Below are 12,824 nucleotides of genomic sequence, written 5' to 3' on the forward strand. Positions count from 1 at the left end.
TCCTACCCAGGTATATCAATCCTACCCAGGTACATTAAACCTACCCAGGTAAATCAATCCTACCCAGATACATCAATCCTACCCAGTTATATCAATTCTACCCAGGTATATCAATCCTACCCAGTTATATTAATCCTACCCAGGTACATCAAACCTACCCAGTTACATCAATCCTACCCAGGTACATCAAACCTACCCAGTTACATCAATCCTACCAAGGTATATCAATCCTACCCAGGTATATCAATCCTACCCAGGTAAATCAAACCTACCCAGGTATATCAATCCTACCCAGGTATATCAATCCTACCCAGGTATATCAATCCTTCCCAGTTACTACAATCCAACCCAGGTACATTCATCCTATCCAGGTACATCAATCCTACCCAGGTATATCAATCCTGCACAGTTACAACAATCCTTCCCAGGTATATCAATCCTACCCAGGTATATCAATCCTACCCAGTTACAACAATCCTACCCAGGTACGTCAATCTTACCCAGGTATATCAAAACTAACCAGGCATATCAATCCTACCCAGGTATATCAATCCTACCCAGGTACATAAATCCTACCCATGTACATCAATCCTACCCAGAAACACCAATCCTACCCAGGTACATGAATCCTACCAAGTTACATCAATCCTACCCAGAAACACCAATCCTACCCAGGTACATCAATCCTAACCAGTTACATCAATCCTACCCAGGTACATCAAACCTACCCAGATACAATAATCCTACCCAGGTTCATCAATCCTACCCAGGAATATCAATCTTACCCAGGTACATCAATCCTACCCAGGTACCTTAATTCTACCAAGTTACATTTATCCTACCAAGGTACGTCAAACTTACCCAGGTATATCAATCCTGCACAGTTACAACAATCCTTCCCAGGTATATCAATCCTACCCAGGTATATCAATCCTACCCAGTTACAACAATCCTATCCAGGTACATCAATCCTACCCAGGTACATCAATCATACCCAGGTATATCACTCTTACCCAGTTACAACAATCCTTCCCAGATATATCAATCCTACCCAGAAACACCAATCCTACCCAGGTATATCAATTTTACCCAGGTACATCAAACCTACGCAGTTACCTCATTCCTACCCAGTTACATCAATCTTACCCAGGTACATGAATCCTACCCAGTTACATTAATCCTACACCGGTTCATCAATCCTACCCAGTTACATTAATCCTACCCAGGTATATCCATCCTACCCAGATACACCAATCCTACCCAGGTACATCAATCCTACCCAGGTATATCAATCATACCCAGGCATATCAATCCTTCGCAGGTATATCAATCCTACCAAGGTACATTAATCCTACCCAGGTAAATCAATCCTACCCAGATACACAAATCCTACCCAGTTATATCAATTCCACCCAGGTACATCAAACCTACCTAGTTACATCAATCCTACCCAGGTACATCAAACCTACTCAGTTACATCAATCCTGCCAAGGTATATCAAACCTACCCAGGTATATCAATCCTACCTAGGTAAATCAAACCTACCCAGGTATATCAATCCTACCCAGTTACAACAATCCTACCCAGGTACATCAATCTTACCCAGGTATATTAAAACTACCCAGTTAAAACAATCCTACCCAGGAACATCAATCCTACTAAGGTATATCAATCCTACCCAGGTACATCAATCCTACAAAGGTATATCAATCCTACCCAGGTATATCAAACATACCCAGGTATATCAATCCAACCCAGTTATATCAATCCTTCCCAGTTACAACAATCCTACCCAGGTACATCAATCCTACACAGGTACATCAATCCTACCCAGGTATATCAATCCTACCCAGGCATATCAAACCTACCCAGGAATATCACTCTTACGCAGTTACAACAATCCTACCCAGGTATATCAATCCTACCCAGTTACAACAATCCTACCCAGGTACATCAATCCTACCAAGGTAAATTAATCCTACCCAGATACACCGATCCTACCCAGGTACATCAAACCTACCCAGGTATATCAAACCTACCCAGGTATATCAATCCAACCCAGGTATATCAATCCTTCCCAGTTACAACAATCCTATCCAGGTACATCAATCCTACCCAGGTATATCAATCCTACCCAGGTATATTAATCCTACACAGGTACATCAATCCTACCCAGGTATATCAATCCTACCCAGGCATATCAAACCTACCCAGGAATATCACTCTTACGCAGTTACAACAATCCTACCCAGGTTTATCAATCATACCCAGGTACATCAATCCTACCCAGGTATATCAATCCTACCCAGGTATATTAATCCTACCCAGGAACATGAATTCTACCCAGGTATATCAATCCTACCCAGTTACAACAATCCTACCCAGGTACATCAATCCTACCCAGGTACATCAAACCCTCCCAGGTACATCAATCCTACCCAGTTACAACAATTATACCCAGGCATATCAATCCTACCCAGGTATATCAATCCTACCCAGGTACATTAATCCTACCAAGGTAAATCAATCCTATCCAGATACACCAATCCTACCCAGGTACATCAATCCTACCCAGGTATATCAATCGTAAGATCAATCCTACCCAGGTACATTAATCCTACCCAGGTAAATCAATCCTACCAAGATACACCAATCCTACCCAGTTATATCAATTCTACCCAGGTACATCAAACCTACCCAGTTACATCAATCCTACCCAGGTACATCAAACCTACCCAGTTACATCAATCCTACCAAGGTATATCAATCCTACCCAGGTATATCAATCCTACCCAGGTAAATCAACCTACCCAGGTATATCAATCATACCCAGGTATATCAATCCTACCCAGGTATATCAATCCTTCCCAGTTACTACAATCCAACCCAGGTACATTAATCCTACCCAGGTACATCAATCCTACCCTGATACAACAATCCTATCCAGGTACATCAATCCTACCCAGGTATATCAATCCTGCACAGTTACAACAATGCTTCCCAGGTATATCAATCCTACCCAGGTACATCAATCCTACCCAGGTACATCAATCCTACCCAGTTACAACAATCCTACCCAGGTACGTCAATCTTACCCAGGTATATCAAACCTAACCAGGCATATCAATCCTACCCAGGTATATCAATCCTACCCAGGTACATTAATCCTACCCATGTACATCAATCCTACCCAGAAACACCAATCCTACCAAGGTACATCAATCCTACCCAGTTACATCAAATCCTACCCAGGAACATCAAACCTACCCAGTAACAATAATCCTACCCAGGTTCATCAATCCTACCCAGGAATATCAATCTTACCCAGGTACATCAATCCTACCCAGGTACCTTAATTCTACCAAGTTACATTTATCCTACCAAGGTACGTCAAACCTACCCAGTTACATCAATCCTACCCAGGTATATCACTCTTACCCAGTTACAACAATCCTTCCCAGATATATCAATCCTACCCAGAAACACCAATCCTACCCAGGTATATCAATTTTACCCAGGTACATCAAACCTACGCAGTTACATCAATCCTACCCAGTTACCTCATTCCTACCCAGTTACATCAATCTTACCCAGTTACATGAATCCTACCCAGTTACATTAATCCTACACCGGTTCATCAATCCTACCCAGTTACACAAATCCTACCCAGTTATATCAATTCCACCCAGGTACATCAAAGCTACCTAGTTACATCAATCCTACCCAGGTACATCAAACCTACCCAGTTACATCAATCCTGCCAAGGTATATCAATCCTACCCAGGTATATCAATCCTACCTAGGTAAATCAAACCTACCCAGGTATATCAATCCTACCCAGTTACAACAATCCTACCCAGGTACATCAATCTTACCCAGGTATATTAAACCTTCCCAGTTAAAACAATCCTACCCAGGAACATCAATCCTACTAAGGTATATCAATCCTTCCCAGGTATATCAATCCTACCCAGGTACATCATTCCTACCTTGGTTTATCAATCCTACCCAGTTACAACAATCCTACCAAGTTATATCAATCCTACCCAGGTATATCAATCCTACCCAGTTACAACAATCCTACCCAGGTAAATCAATCCTACCCAGTTACATCAATCCTAACCAGATCCATCAAATCTACCCAGTTACAAGAATCCTACCCAGGTACATTAATCCTACCCAGGTATATAAATCCTACCCAGGTATATCAAACCTACCCAGGTATATCAATCCTACCCAGGTACATCAATCCTACCCAGGTATATCAATCCTACCCAGGTATATCAATCCTACCCAGTTACAACAATCCTACCCAGGTACATCAATCCTACCCAGTTACATCAATCCTAACCAGATCCATCAAATCTACCCAGTTACAAGAATCCTACCCAGGTACATTAATCCTACCCAGGTATATAAATCCTACCCAGGTATATCAAACCTACCCAGGTATATCAATCCTACCCAGGTACATCAATCCTACCCAGGTACATCAATCCTACCCAGGTATATCAATCGTACCCAGGTATATTAATCCTACCCAGGTACATGAATCCTACCCAGGTATATCAATCCTACCCAGTTACAACAATCCTACCCAGGAACATCATTCCTACCCAGAAACATCAATCCTACCCAGTTACATCAATCCTACCCAGATCCATCAAATCTACCCAGTTACAAGAATCCTACCCAGGTACATTAATTCTACCCAGGTACATCAATCCTGCACTCCCATTCTCGGCACAGCTTGACCTCATATAGCGACCACCGGAAGGCACGAGAAGGGCTGTACACCTGGCCATCAGTCACACAAAGGATAACAGGTAAGATCGTACACTTCCATTCTCGGCACAGCTTGGCTTCTTTTAGCGACCACCAGAAGGGACAAAAGGGGCGTATCACGTGGTCCACAGGCCCATAAAGGTCAGTGGTGGCTCCAAATGCATGTGACCAAATCAAGAGCCATTCGTCTATTACAGTCGTTTATAAGGATTCCCTGGTGTGCTTGACTGTTGCACGTTTCCCTAAAGAGTTTGATTGCATATTGAGAAGTCGTCTTTACATTCCTCTTGATTTCATTATTGGTAAGGTCATAACATGACCGGTGATCATTGTATTGAGACTGACGTTCAAGGGTAAGCTTCAAATGGCTGCATGTGCAAGTTTTATGTAAGTGCCATTCGACACACAAATGGAGTTTTCAATACACTCAAAAAGTATAGATAAAGAGAAAAGAGTGTAATAGTTCTGGTCAAAATATAATTTAATTTACACAGTACAACCATTTTCTTTATATAATACCAGATCATCTGGGATCTACACTTATTGTATTCATAAAGGCCGTATAAAAATATCAAAGGGCCATAGCCTCCTCAAAATCCTTCACTATCATATGTACATGATGCTTGGTCATCTGTTACGGATTTAAACCAATCCTTTTACAACTAAAGATATTGAAAGCTTTTGAAACATATGTGGTTTTCACTGCACTTGCACGATTGCTCAATTGTTACATATTGTATTGTATAAAGCAAATCCGTCAATCGGATAGCACATGATTTCGGTAAATACGACCAACAAGGCACTTTTCTGACTGGAATATAAAACATACTTAAGGCTCAATATTTCATGACATTCCAGGTTCTTCAATATTCATTTCTAGTAAAATCAGTTAGTTTGCTTAATGAATCTCCACCTTTCATGCGTTTATAGAATAATACAGCTTGACTATCTCTGTATTCATGTATGCCTATTTCAAGAAAGGACGGCCCATTAGGTCTTGTTGAATAAAATAACTATGCATCTGTTTACAGCATAGTCCCTCATGAGAGTTTGTTGAAGGTTGTTGGGAGTTTTGAAGAGTCACTTGTGTTTATTGATGAGCTGGCGGAGACGGAGTGCGTAGACAGTGTTTGGATAATGGGTGGGAGCCATCTGTACCAGGTATGTTGTGTTGGTGATAGATGGGGGTCATCTGTACCAGGTATACTGTATGGGTGGTGGGTGGGAGCCATCTGTACCAGGTACGTTGTGTTGGTGATAGATGGGGGTCATCTGTACCAGGTATACTGTATGGGTGGTGGGTGGGAGCCATCTGTACCAGGTATACTGTATGGGTGGTGGGTGGGAGCCATCTGTACCAGGTATGTTGTGTTGGTGATAGATGGGGGTCATCTGTACCAGGTATACTGTATGGGTGGTGGGTGTTAGCCATCTGTACCAGGTATGTTGTGTTGGTGATAGATGGGGGTCATCTGTACCAGGTATACTGTATGGGTGATGGGCGGGAGCCATCTGTACAAGGTATACTGTATGGGTGGTGGGTGGGAGCCAGCTGTACCAGGTAAGTTGTGTGGTTGATGGGAAAGAGCGATCTGTACCAGGTATGTTGTGTTCGTGATAGATGGGAGCCATCTGTACCAAGTATACTGTATGGGTGATGGGTGGGAGTCATCTGTACCAGGTACGTTGTATGGGTGGTGGGTGGGAGCCATCTGTACCAGGTACGTTGTATGGGTGGTGGGTGGGAGCCATCTGTACCAGGTACATTGTGTTGGTGATATATAGGAGTCATCAGTACCAGGTATACTGTATCGGTGGTGGGTGGGAGCCATCTGTACCAGATATGTTGTATGGGTGATAGGTGGGAGCCGTCTGTACCAGGTATAATGTGTGGGTGATGGGCAGGAGTCATCAGTACAAGGTATGGTCTCACTGACTATATATCTAATAGTGCATGGACATTACAGGTAACGTAATACACTGTGTGACTGGTAAATGTACATGTGAGGGTGCATGTATAAAGGGAGGGTGCATGTATAACGTGAGACGTACGTGTGAGGGTGCATGTATAACGGGAGACGTACGTGTGAGGGTGCATGTATAACGGGAGACGTACATGTGAGGGTGCATGTATAACGGGAGACGTACATGTGAGGGTGCATGTATAACGGGAGACGTATGTGTGAGGGTGCATGTTTAACGGGAGACGTACGTGTGAGGGTGCATGTATAACGGGAGACGTACATGTGAGGGTGCATGTATAACGGGAGACGTACGTGTGAGGGTGCATGTATAACGGGAGACGTACGTGTGAGGGTGCATGTATAACGGTAGACGTACATGTGAGGGTGCATGTATAACAGTAGATCTATATGTGAGGGTGCATGTATAGCGGTAGATCTATATGTGATAGTGCATGTATAACGGTAGATCTATATGTGAGGGTGCATGTATAACGGTAGACATATATGTGAGGGTGCATGTATAGCGGTAGACGTATATGTGAGGGTGCATGTATAGCGGTGGACGTGTACAGGAGGGTACATGTATAATGGTAGATCTATATGTGAGGGTGCATGTATAACGGTAGATATATATGTGAGGGTACATGTATAGTGGTAGATCTATATGTGAGGGTACATGTATAGTGGTAGATCTATGTGTGAGGGTGCATGTATAGCGGTAGATGTATACAGGAGGGTACATGTATAACGGTAGATCTATGTGTGAGGGTACATGTATAACGGTAGATCTATATGTGAGGGTACATGTATAGCGGTAGATCTATATGCGAGGGTACATGTATAACGGTAGATCTATATGTGAGGGTGCATGTATAGCGGTAGATCTATGTGTGAGGGTGCATGTATAGCGGTAGATGTATACAGGAAGGTACATGTATAACGGTAGATCTATGTGTGAGGGTACATGTATAACGGTAGAGCTATATGTGAGGGTGCATGTATAGCGGTAGATCTATATGTGAGGGTGCATGTATAGCAGTAGATATATATGTAAGGGTGCATGTTTAACGGTAGATCTATATGTGAGGGTGCATGTATAGCGGTAGATATATATGTGAGGGTGCATGTATAACGGTAGATCTATATGTGAGGGTACATGTATAACGGTAGATCTATATGTGAGGGTGCATGTATAGCGGTAGATCTATATGTGAGGGTACATGTATAACGGTAGATCTATATGTGAGGGTGCATGTATAGCGGTAGATCTATATGTGAGGGTACATGTATAGCGGTAGATCTATGTGTTAGGGTGCATGTATAGCGGTAGATATATATGTGAGGGTGCATGTATAGCGGTAGATCTATGTGAGGGTGCATGTATGACGGTAGATCTATATGTGAGGGTGCATGTATAACGGTAGATCTATATGTGAGGGTGCATGTATAACGGTAGATCTATATGTGAGGGTGCATGTATAACGGTAGATCTATATGTGAGGGTACATGTATAACGGTAGATCTATATGTGAGGGTACATGTATAGCGGTAGATCTATATGTGAGGGTGCATGTATAACGGTAGATCTTTATGTGAGGGTACATGTATAACGGTAGATCTATATGTGAGGGTACATGTATAGCGGTAGATCTATATGTGAGGGTCCATGTATAACGGTAGATCTATGTGTGGGGGTACATGTATAACAATGATGTAAATATTAAATTGTACATGATAATAGAGGGTTAATTTATATGGACATTACACTGTACATGAGCATAAATATTACTTGCAGGAGTCTTTGGCCCATCCACGCTGCCGGAAACTTTACTTGACGCACGTAAATACGGACTTCCAATCCGATACATACTTCCCGGAGTTCGAAAACGGCTTTAAGGAAATACCGTAAGAGTCAACTACTAGAATTAGAGATACATGTATATTAATACTATTGTGTTAAGAAAATAAATAAGTTTCTACAAGCAGTTTTTACTGAACGGCCCTGTATTGCTTTCTCTCCCATTGAAATATCGTAACATCGAAATCATGAAACAGTTTGCAGTATATTTAGAGCGCAAATACCGTATGCATTAATACAATTTCTACTCTTTACATTCATACTTTTTTATTTTCAGAAACGATGTTTCGGACATCACGAGGCATGAAGAAAATGGTGTTTCCTTTGACTTTAAGCTTTACGAAAGGATGTCGTCATAAGATCAAGCCAGACTATGACATTCATATGTTGTACACATACACACCAGATTTTAGACAGTAATCCCATGGAAGCTATTGAAGCATGTGTATAAGACTATAAGATGTTATGAAATTGTCAAATTGACTGAAGAATCAGGGAGGTAACAAAATTCTGTGTCATATCAATGCATTATTTAGCTAATTAGATGAAAACATGGGTGCCGTGGTTAACTCACACGTGTTTCTTACCCCAAAACTTGCCACAAATGTCCACCATATTGAGACAATGTTCAAACTGCATGTTCCAACCAATTTGGCTAATGGTCAATGTCACACGGAGTGCTCAATTGTCGTATGACTAAATTTCGTGTCTGCTCCATATCTCGTAAACCGCTTAAAGGATTTCTAAATAACTCGTAACACCATATTGAAACGATGTGCAGAGCGCATGTTAAAACCAGCTCGCTTCATGATCAAGTTCACACACAGAAGTCAAAGGTCAGATTTGACCATAAAATTGCTATGGTTCGTGTCCGTCCCATATCTCTTGTAATGCAGGCAGAGTTTTGTTCGGGTATGACTAAAATACGAAAATAGGCTATTTTCGCGAAAATAAGGTTATTTTTTGATGAAAATAAGTTATTTTCGCGAAAATTTCGGAAAAAAATGTTAGTTTTTGAATAAAATAAAGTTAATTTCGCGGAAATAAGTTTTGGTAAAAATCTGAAAATAGGGTTAGTTTTGGCGAAAATAACATCTTTGACAAACATGTAGTTTGATAAAAAAATCTGGAAAGTTTTGGCGAAAATTACATTTTTTTGGTAATTATGTACTTAGTTTGGGCTAAAATAAAGTTATTTTTATCAAAATCTGATTTTCGCAAAAATAACTTGATTTTAATAAACTAAATACATTATTGTCGAAAAATGTTATTTTCGCCAAAACTAACTCTATTTTCATATTTATATCTCAATCTTATTTTCGCGAATATAACTTGATTTTAGTAAAAACTAAATACATTATTGTCAAAAAATAGTTATTTTCGCCAAAACTAACCCTATTTTCATATTTACATCAGAATCTTATTTTCGCGAAAATAACATTATTTTTGCCAAAAAATTACTATATTTTGGTCAAAAATGTTATTTTCGCCAAAACCTATTTTCATATTTCTTAAAGCTATTTTCGCGAAAATAGGTTATTTTCGTATTTTAGTCATACCGTATATTAAGAAATACCAGGCGTTTAAGACAAGCTTTAAATAAATGTTTGGGCCTCTCGAAGCACTGACAAATATTATAGACATGTGTTCGAAGCAAAGAAACAATAAAGACACGAATGAATGATTGAATGAATGAGCGAACGAACGAACGATAATACGACAGGACGATTATGATAATGCAATATACTATCGTGTTTTCACCATCGTACTATCAACATTTCGCGTTTTCGTTATCGCGACAGTACGATGATGATAACGCGACAGTACAATGATAAAAAGTGCAAAGGACGGCTATATGTCCCCCGCCGTTGTTTGTTTAGTATATTTTGTTTTTCTCGCAACCTGACTTTCTGACCAAAATTGTACACAACCACTGGTCAAGAGTGGGAATATAGAAAATACAAGTTGTTTGATCGGTAACCTAAATATTCTTGGATAAATGAACATATTATAAAAGGATATTTGTTAAACTTATTCATATTTTGTGTAGGATAGGTAAGATCAATGTCAAGGCTATTTTGACTAAAGAGAGAAGGAAAATGAGTCCTTGATTTAAATAACATCGATGAAATAGCAAGCCTTAAGTATTTTCGATACAGTGCTACGTATATATATTGTGGTGACGTCATAACATTGTTTTACTGCTTTTGAAGAGAGAACACATGTTATAAATATATTATCACATTTGTGTCCATTGTTGTTTTTTTTAAATATTAAACTTATTGCACATAATGATAATGCTTGGTAGAGTGCGCTAAGTAACAATCTGTGTTTAACACTTTCAATTTACATTTATATCTTATCCTCCATGAAGCATTGTCATTATATGGACCCGAAACTTGATGGATTACTGGCACTAATTGCAATTGGTTCGAGTTCTTGGATATATAAGATAAGTCTGCATATCCAAATAGATCTTTCTTTATTCTTTATAATATGAATTTGTTATCATATTTTTGAATGAAGATCAATTAAAAAAACTACAATATGCAAAAAGCATAGGATAAATGAGAGGTATCAGAGTGAGCTTGAAAGGTGCCATATAAAATAGAAGATGTTAGGTGAACAAAAGTTTCCAAATAGTGGGTCACTCAATGAGGACAACATTTGTACATAAGTAAGTTATAGCGCGGACACGAGCTTGTGTACTATGACCTTTTAATGGCTCGTGTGACCTTTACCTTTGAAGTATGGACCCGGGTCAAGGTCACTGCACATCGTCTCAATAAGGACAACAGTTGTACAAAGTAATATGGTAATCCATCAATACATAATTAAGTTATAACGTGGACACGAACATGTGAACTCTGACCTTTAAATGTCTCGTGTGACCTTGACCTTTGAGGTATGGACCCGGGTCAAGGTCACTGCACATCGTCTGAATGAGGACAACACATTTTACAAAGTAATGTGGTATTAATGCATAACTAAGTTATAACGCGGACACGATATGTTACGGACAGACAAACAGACGGACGAAGTGCATTCCTACAATCCCCTTCCCACTCGGGGGATTAAAACACGTGATGGGGGTGACCCATTTCAGGTCATAAGACCATGAATGTTCATTGGATGTTTTTTTCTTCCTTCTACTCACTGTTGTTAAAAACAATCTAGATCGTTTCTGCACGGAGACATTTTGGATACATAAATTGGAAACAATGATTCCAAACGGTCTAAATAATAACTTCTTTACTATATTTGATACTGTCACATACATGTTTATGTAAAAAAACACCTTTGATTTCGATGGCTCACACGTACAAATCAAAATGTTTCAAATGAGAGTTAAGTGGTACGTAGAACTGCCCTATGTATTCAGAAAGAAGTCTTAATAATCCTAATTTTAGCCTAAAAAATTGTTTAAAAGAATCCAAAAAATGCCTCTAATTTATTGTCAGAAGCTTTTGGAATATTTATGCGAAAACTACAGAAACAAGCTCAGTAGCAAAACGTTTAAACATAAACCCGATTTAATGGCACTGGGCACTGAACAAACGCCAAAGACACAACATAAAAACAAAAAATCACAAACAAGAAACATGGATGCACAGCACAAAACTCCACAAACAGTGCATACATACTATGTATAAAAACTAGGCATGTTTATCAAGGATTGTCCAAGGATTGTTAGGTACCGCCTTGGAACGGTCAGTAAAAAGTAAATTTACTGGGGGTTATAAACCAGTTCAAGTGCACAAACCAAAAACCATGTTAAGAGTAACAAAAGGGCCATGACGGCCCTGAATCGCTTACCTCAGTCAACGTTTTATATCATTTTTTTTATGAGAATGAACTAGTTTATCAGTTGATGGCAATGCAACTAGGGATTAAACTATGGTCAGTATTGTTAGATGTTGTAGAAATTGAGGTCATCAAAGCAAAATTTGATATTTGTTTTCAGAACTGTACATGAAAGTCCAAATTTTATTGCTGTAGCTTTAACAAAAAGAAAGTAGGGCAAAAGGTCACAGCTTAGCTCATCCGAGGACAAAAGAGATATTTGTTTGCAAAACTGCATACATGGTCTAAATTTCATTGTTGAAGCTTCAAAAATAAGAAAGTAGGTCAAAAGGTCACAGTCAAGGTCATCTAAGCACAACATTAATATTCGTTTTCAAAACTGTACACACGGTCCAAATTATAGTGTTGTAGCT

At 39.7% G+C, this 12,824-nt stretch overlaps 1 protein-coding gene across 1 annotated transcript; it reads left to right on the forward strand.

Moving 5' to 3' along the window:
* The first annotated feature begins 5,100 nt into the window (after positions 1-5,100).
* LOC128221556 (dihydrofolate reductase-like) lies at positions 5,101-10,817 on the forward strand. The gene is made up of 4 exons (XM_052930162.1): positions 5,101-5,138; positions 5,817-5,946; positions 8,545-8,654; positions 8,885-10,817. Exons 1-4 carry the CDS (start codon positions 5,101-5,103, stop codon positions 8,964-8,966), a joined length of 360 nt encoding a protein of 119 aa, XP_052786122.1. The 3' UTR covers positions 8,967-10,817.
* Positions 10,818-12,824: the final 2,007 nt, after the last annotated feature.

Source organism: Mya arenaria, chromosome 16 (assembly GCF_026914265.1).
Source record: "Mya arenaria isolate MELC-2E11 chromosome 16, ASM2691426v1".
Classification (NCBI taxonomy): Eukaryota; Metazoa; Mollusca; class Bivalvia; order Myida; family Myidae; genus Mya; species Mya arenaria.

Coding starts and splice junctions, on each gene's coding strand:
- LOC128221556 (XM_052930162.1), top strand. CDS start 5,101: ATGACCGGTGATCATTGTATTGAGACTGACGTTCAAGG. Junction 5,139..5,816: donor ATTGAGACTGACGTTCAAGG/GTAAGCTTCAAA, acceptor ATCTGTTTACAG/CATAGTCCCTCATGAGAGTT. Junction 8,655..8,884: donor AACGGCTTTAAGGAAATACC/GTAAGAGTCAAC, acceptor TTTTATTTTCAG/AAACGATGTTTCGGACATCA.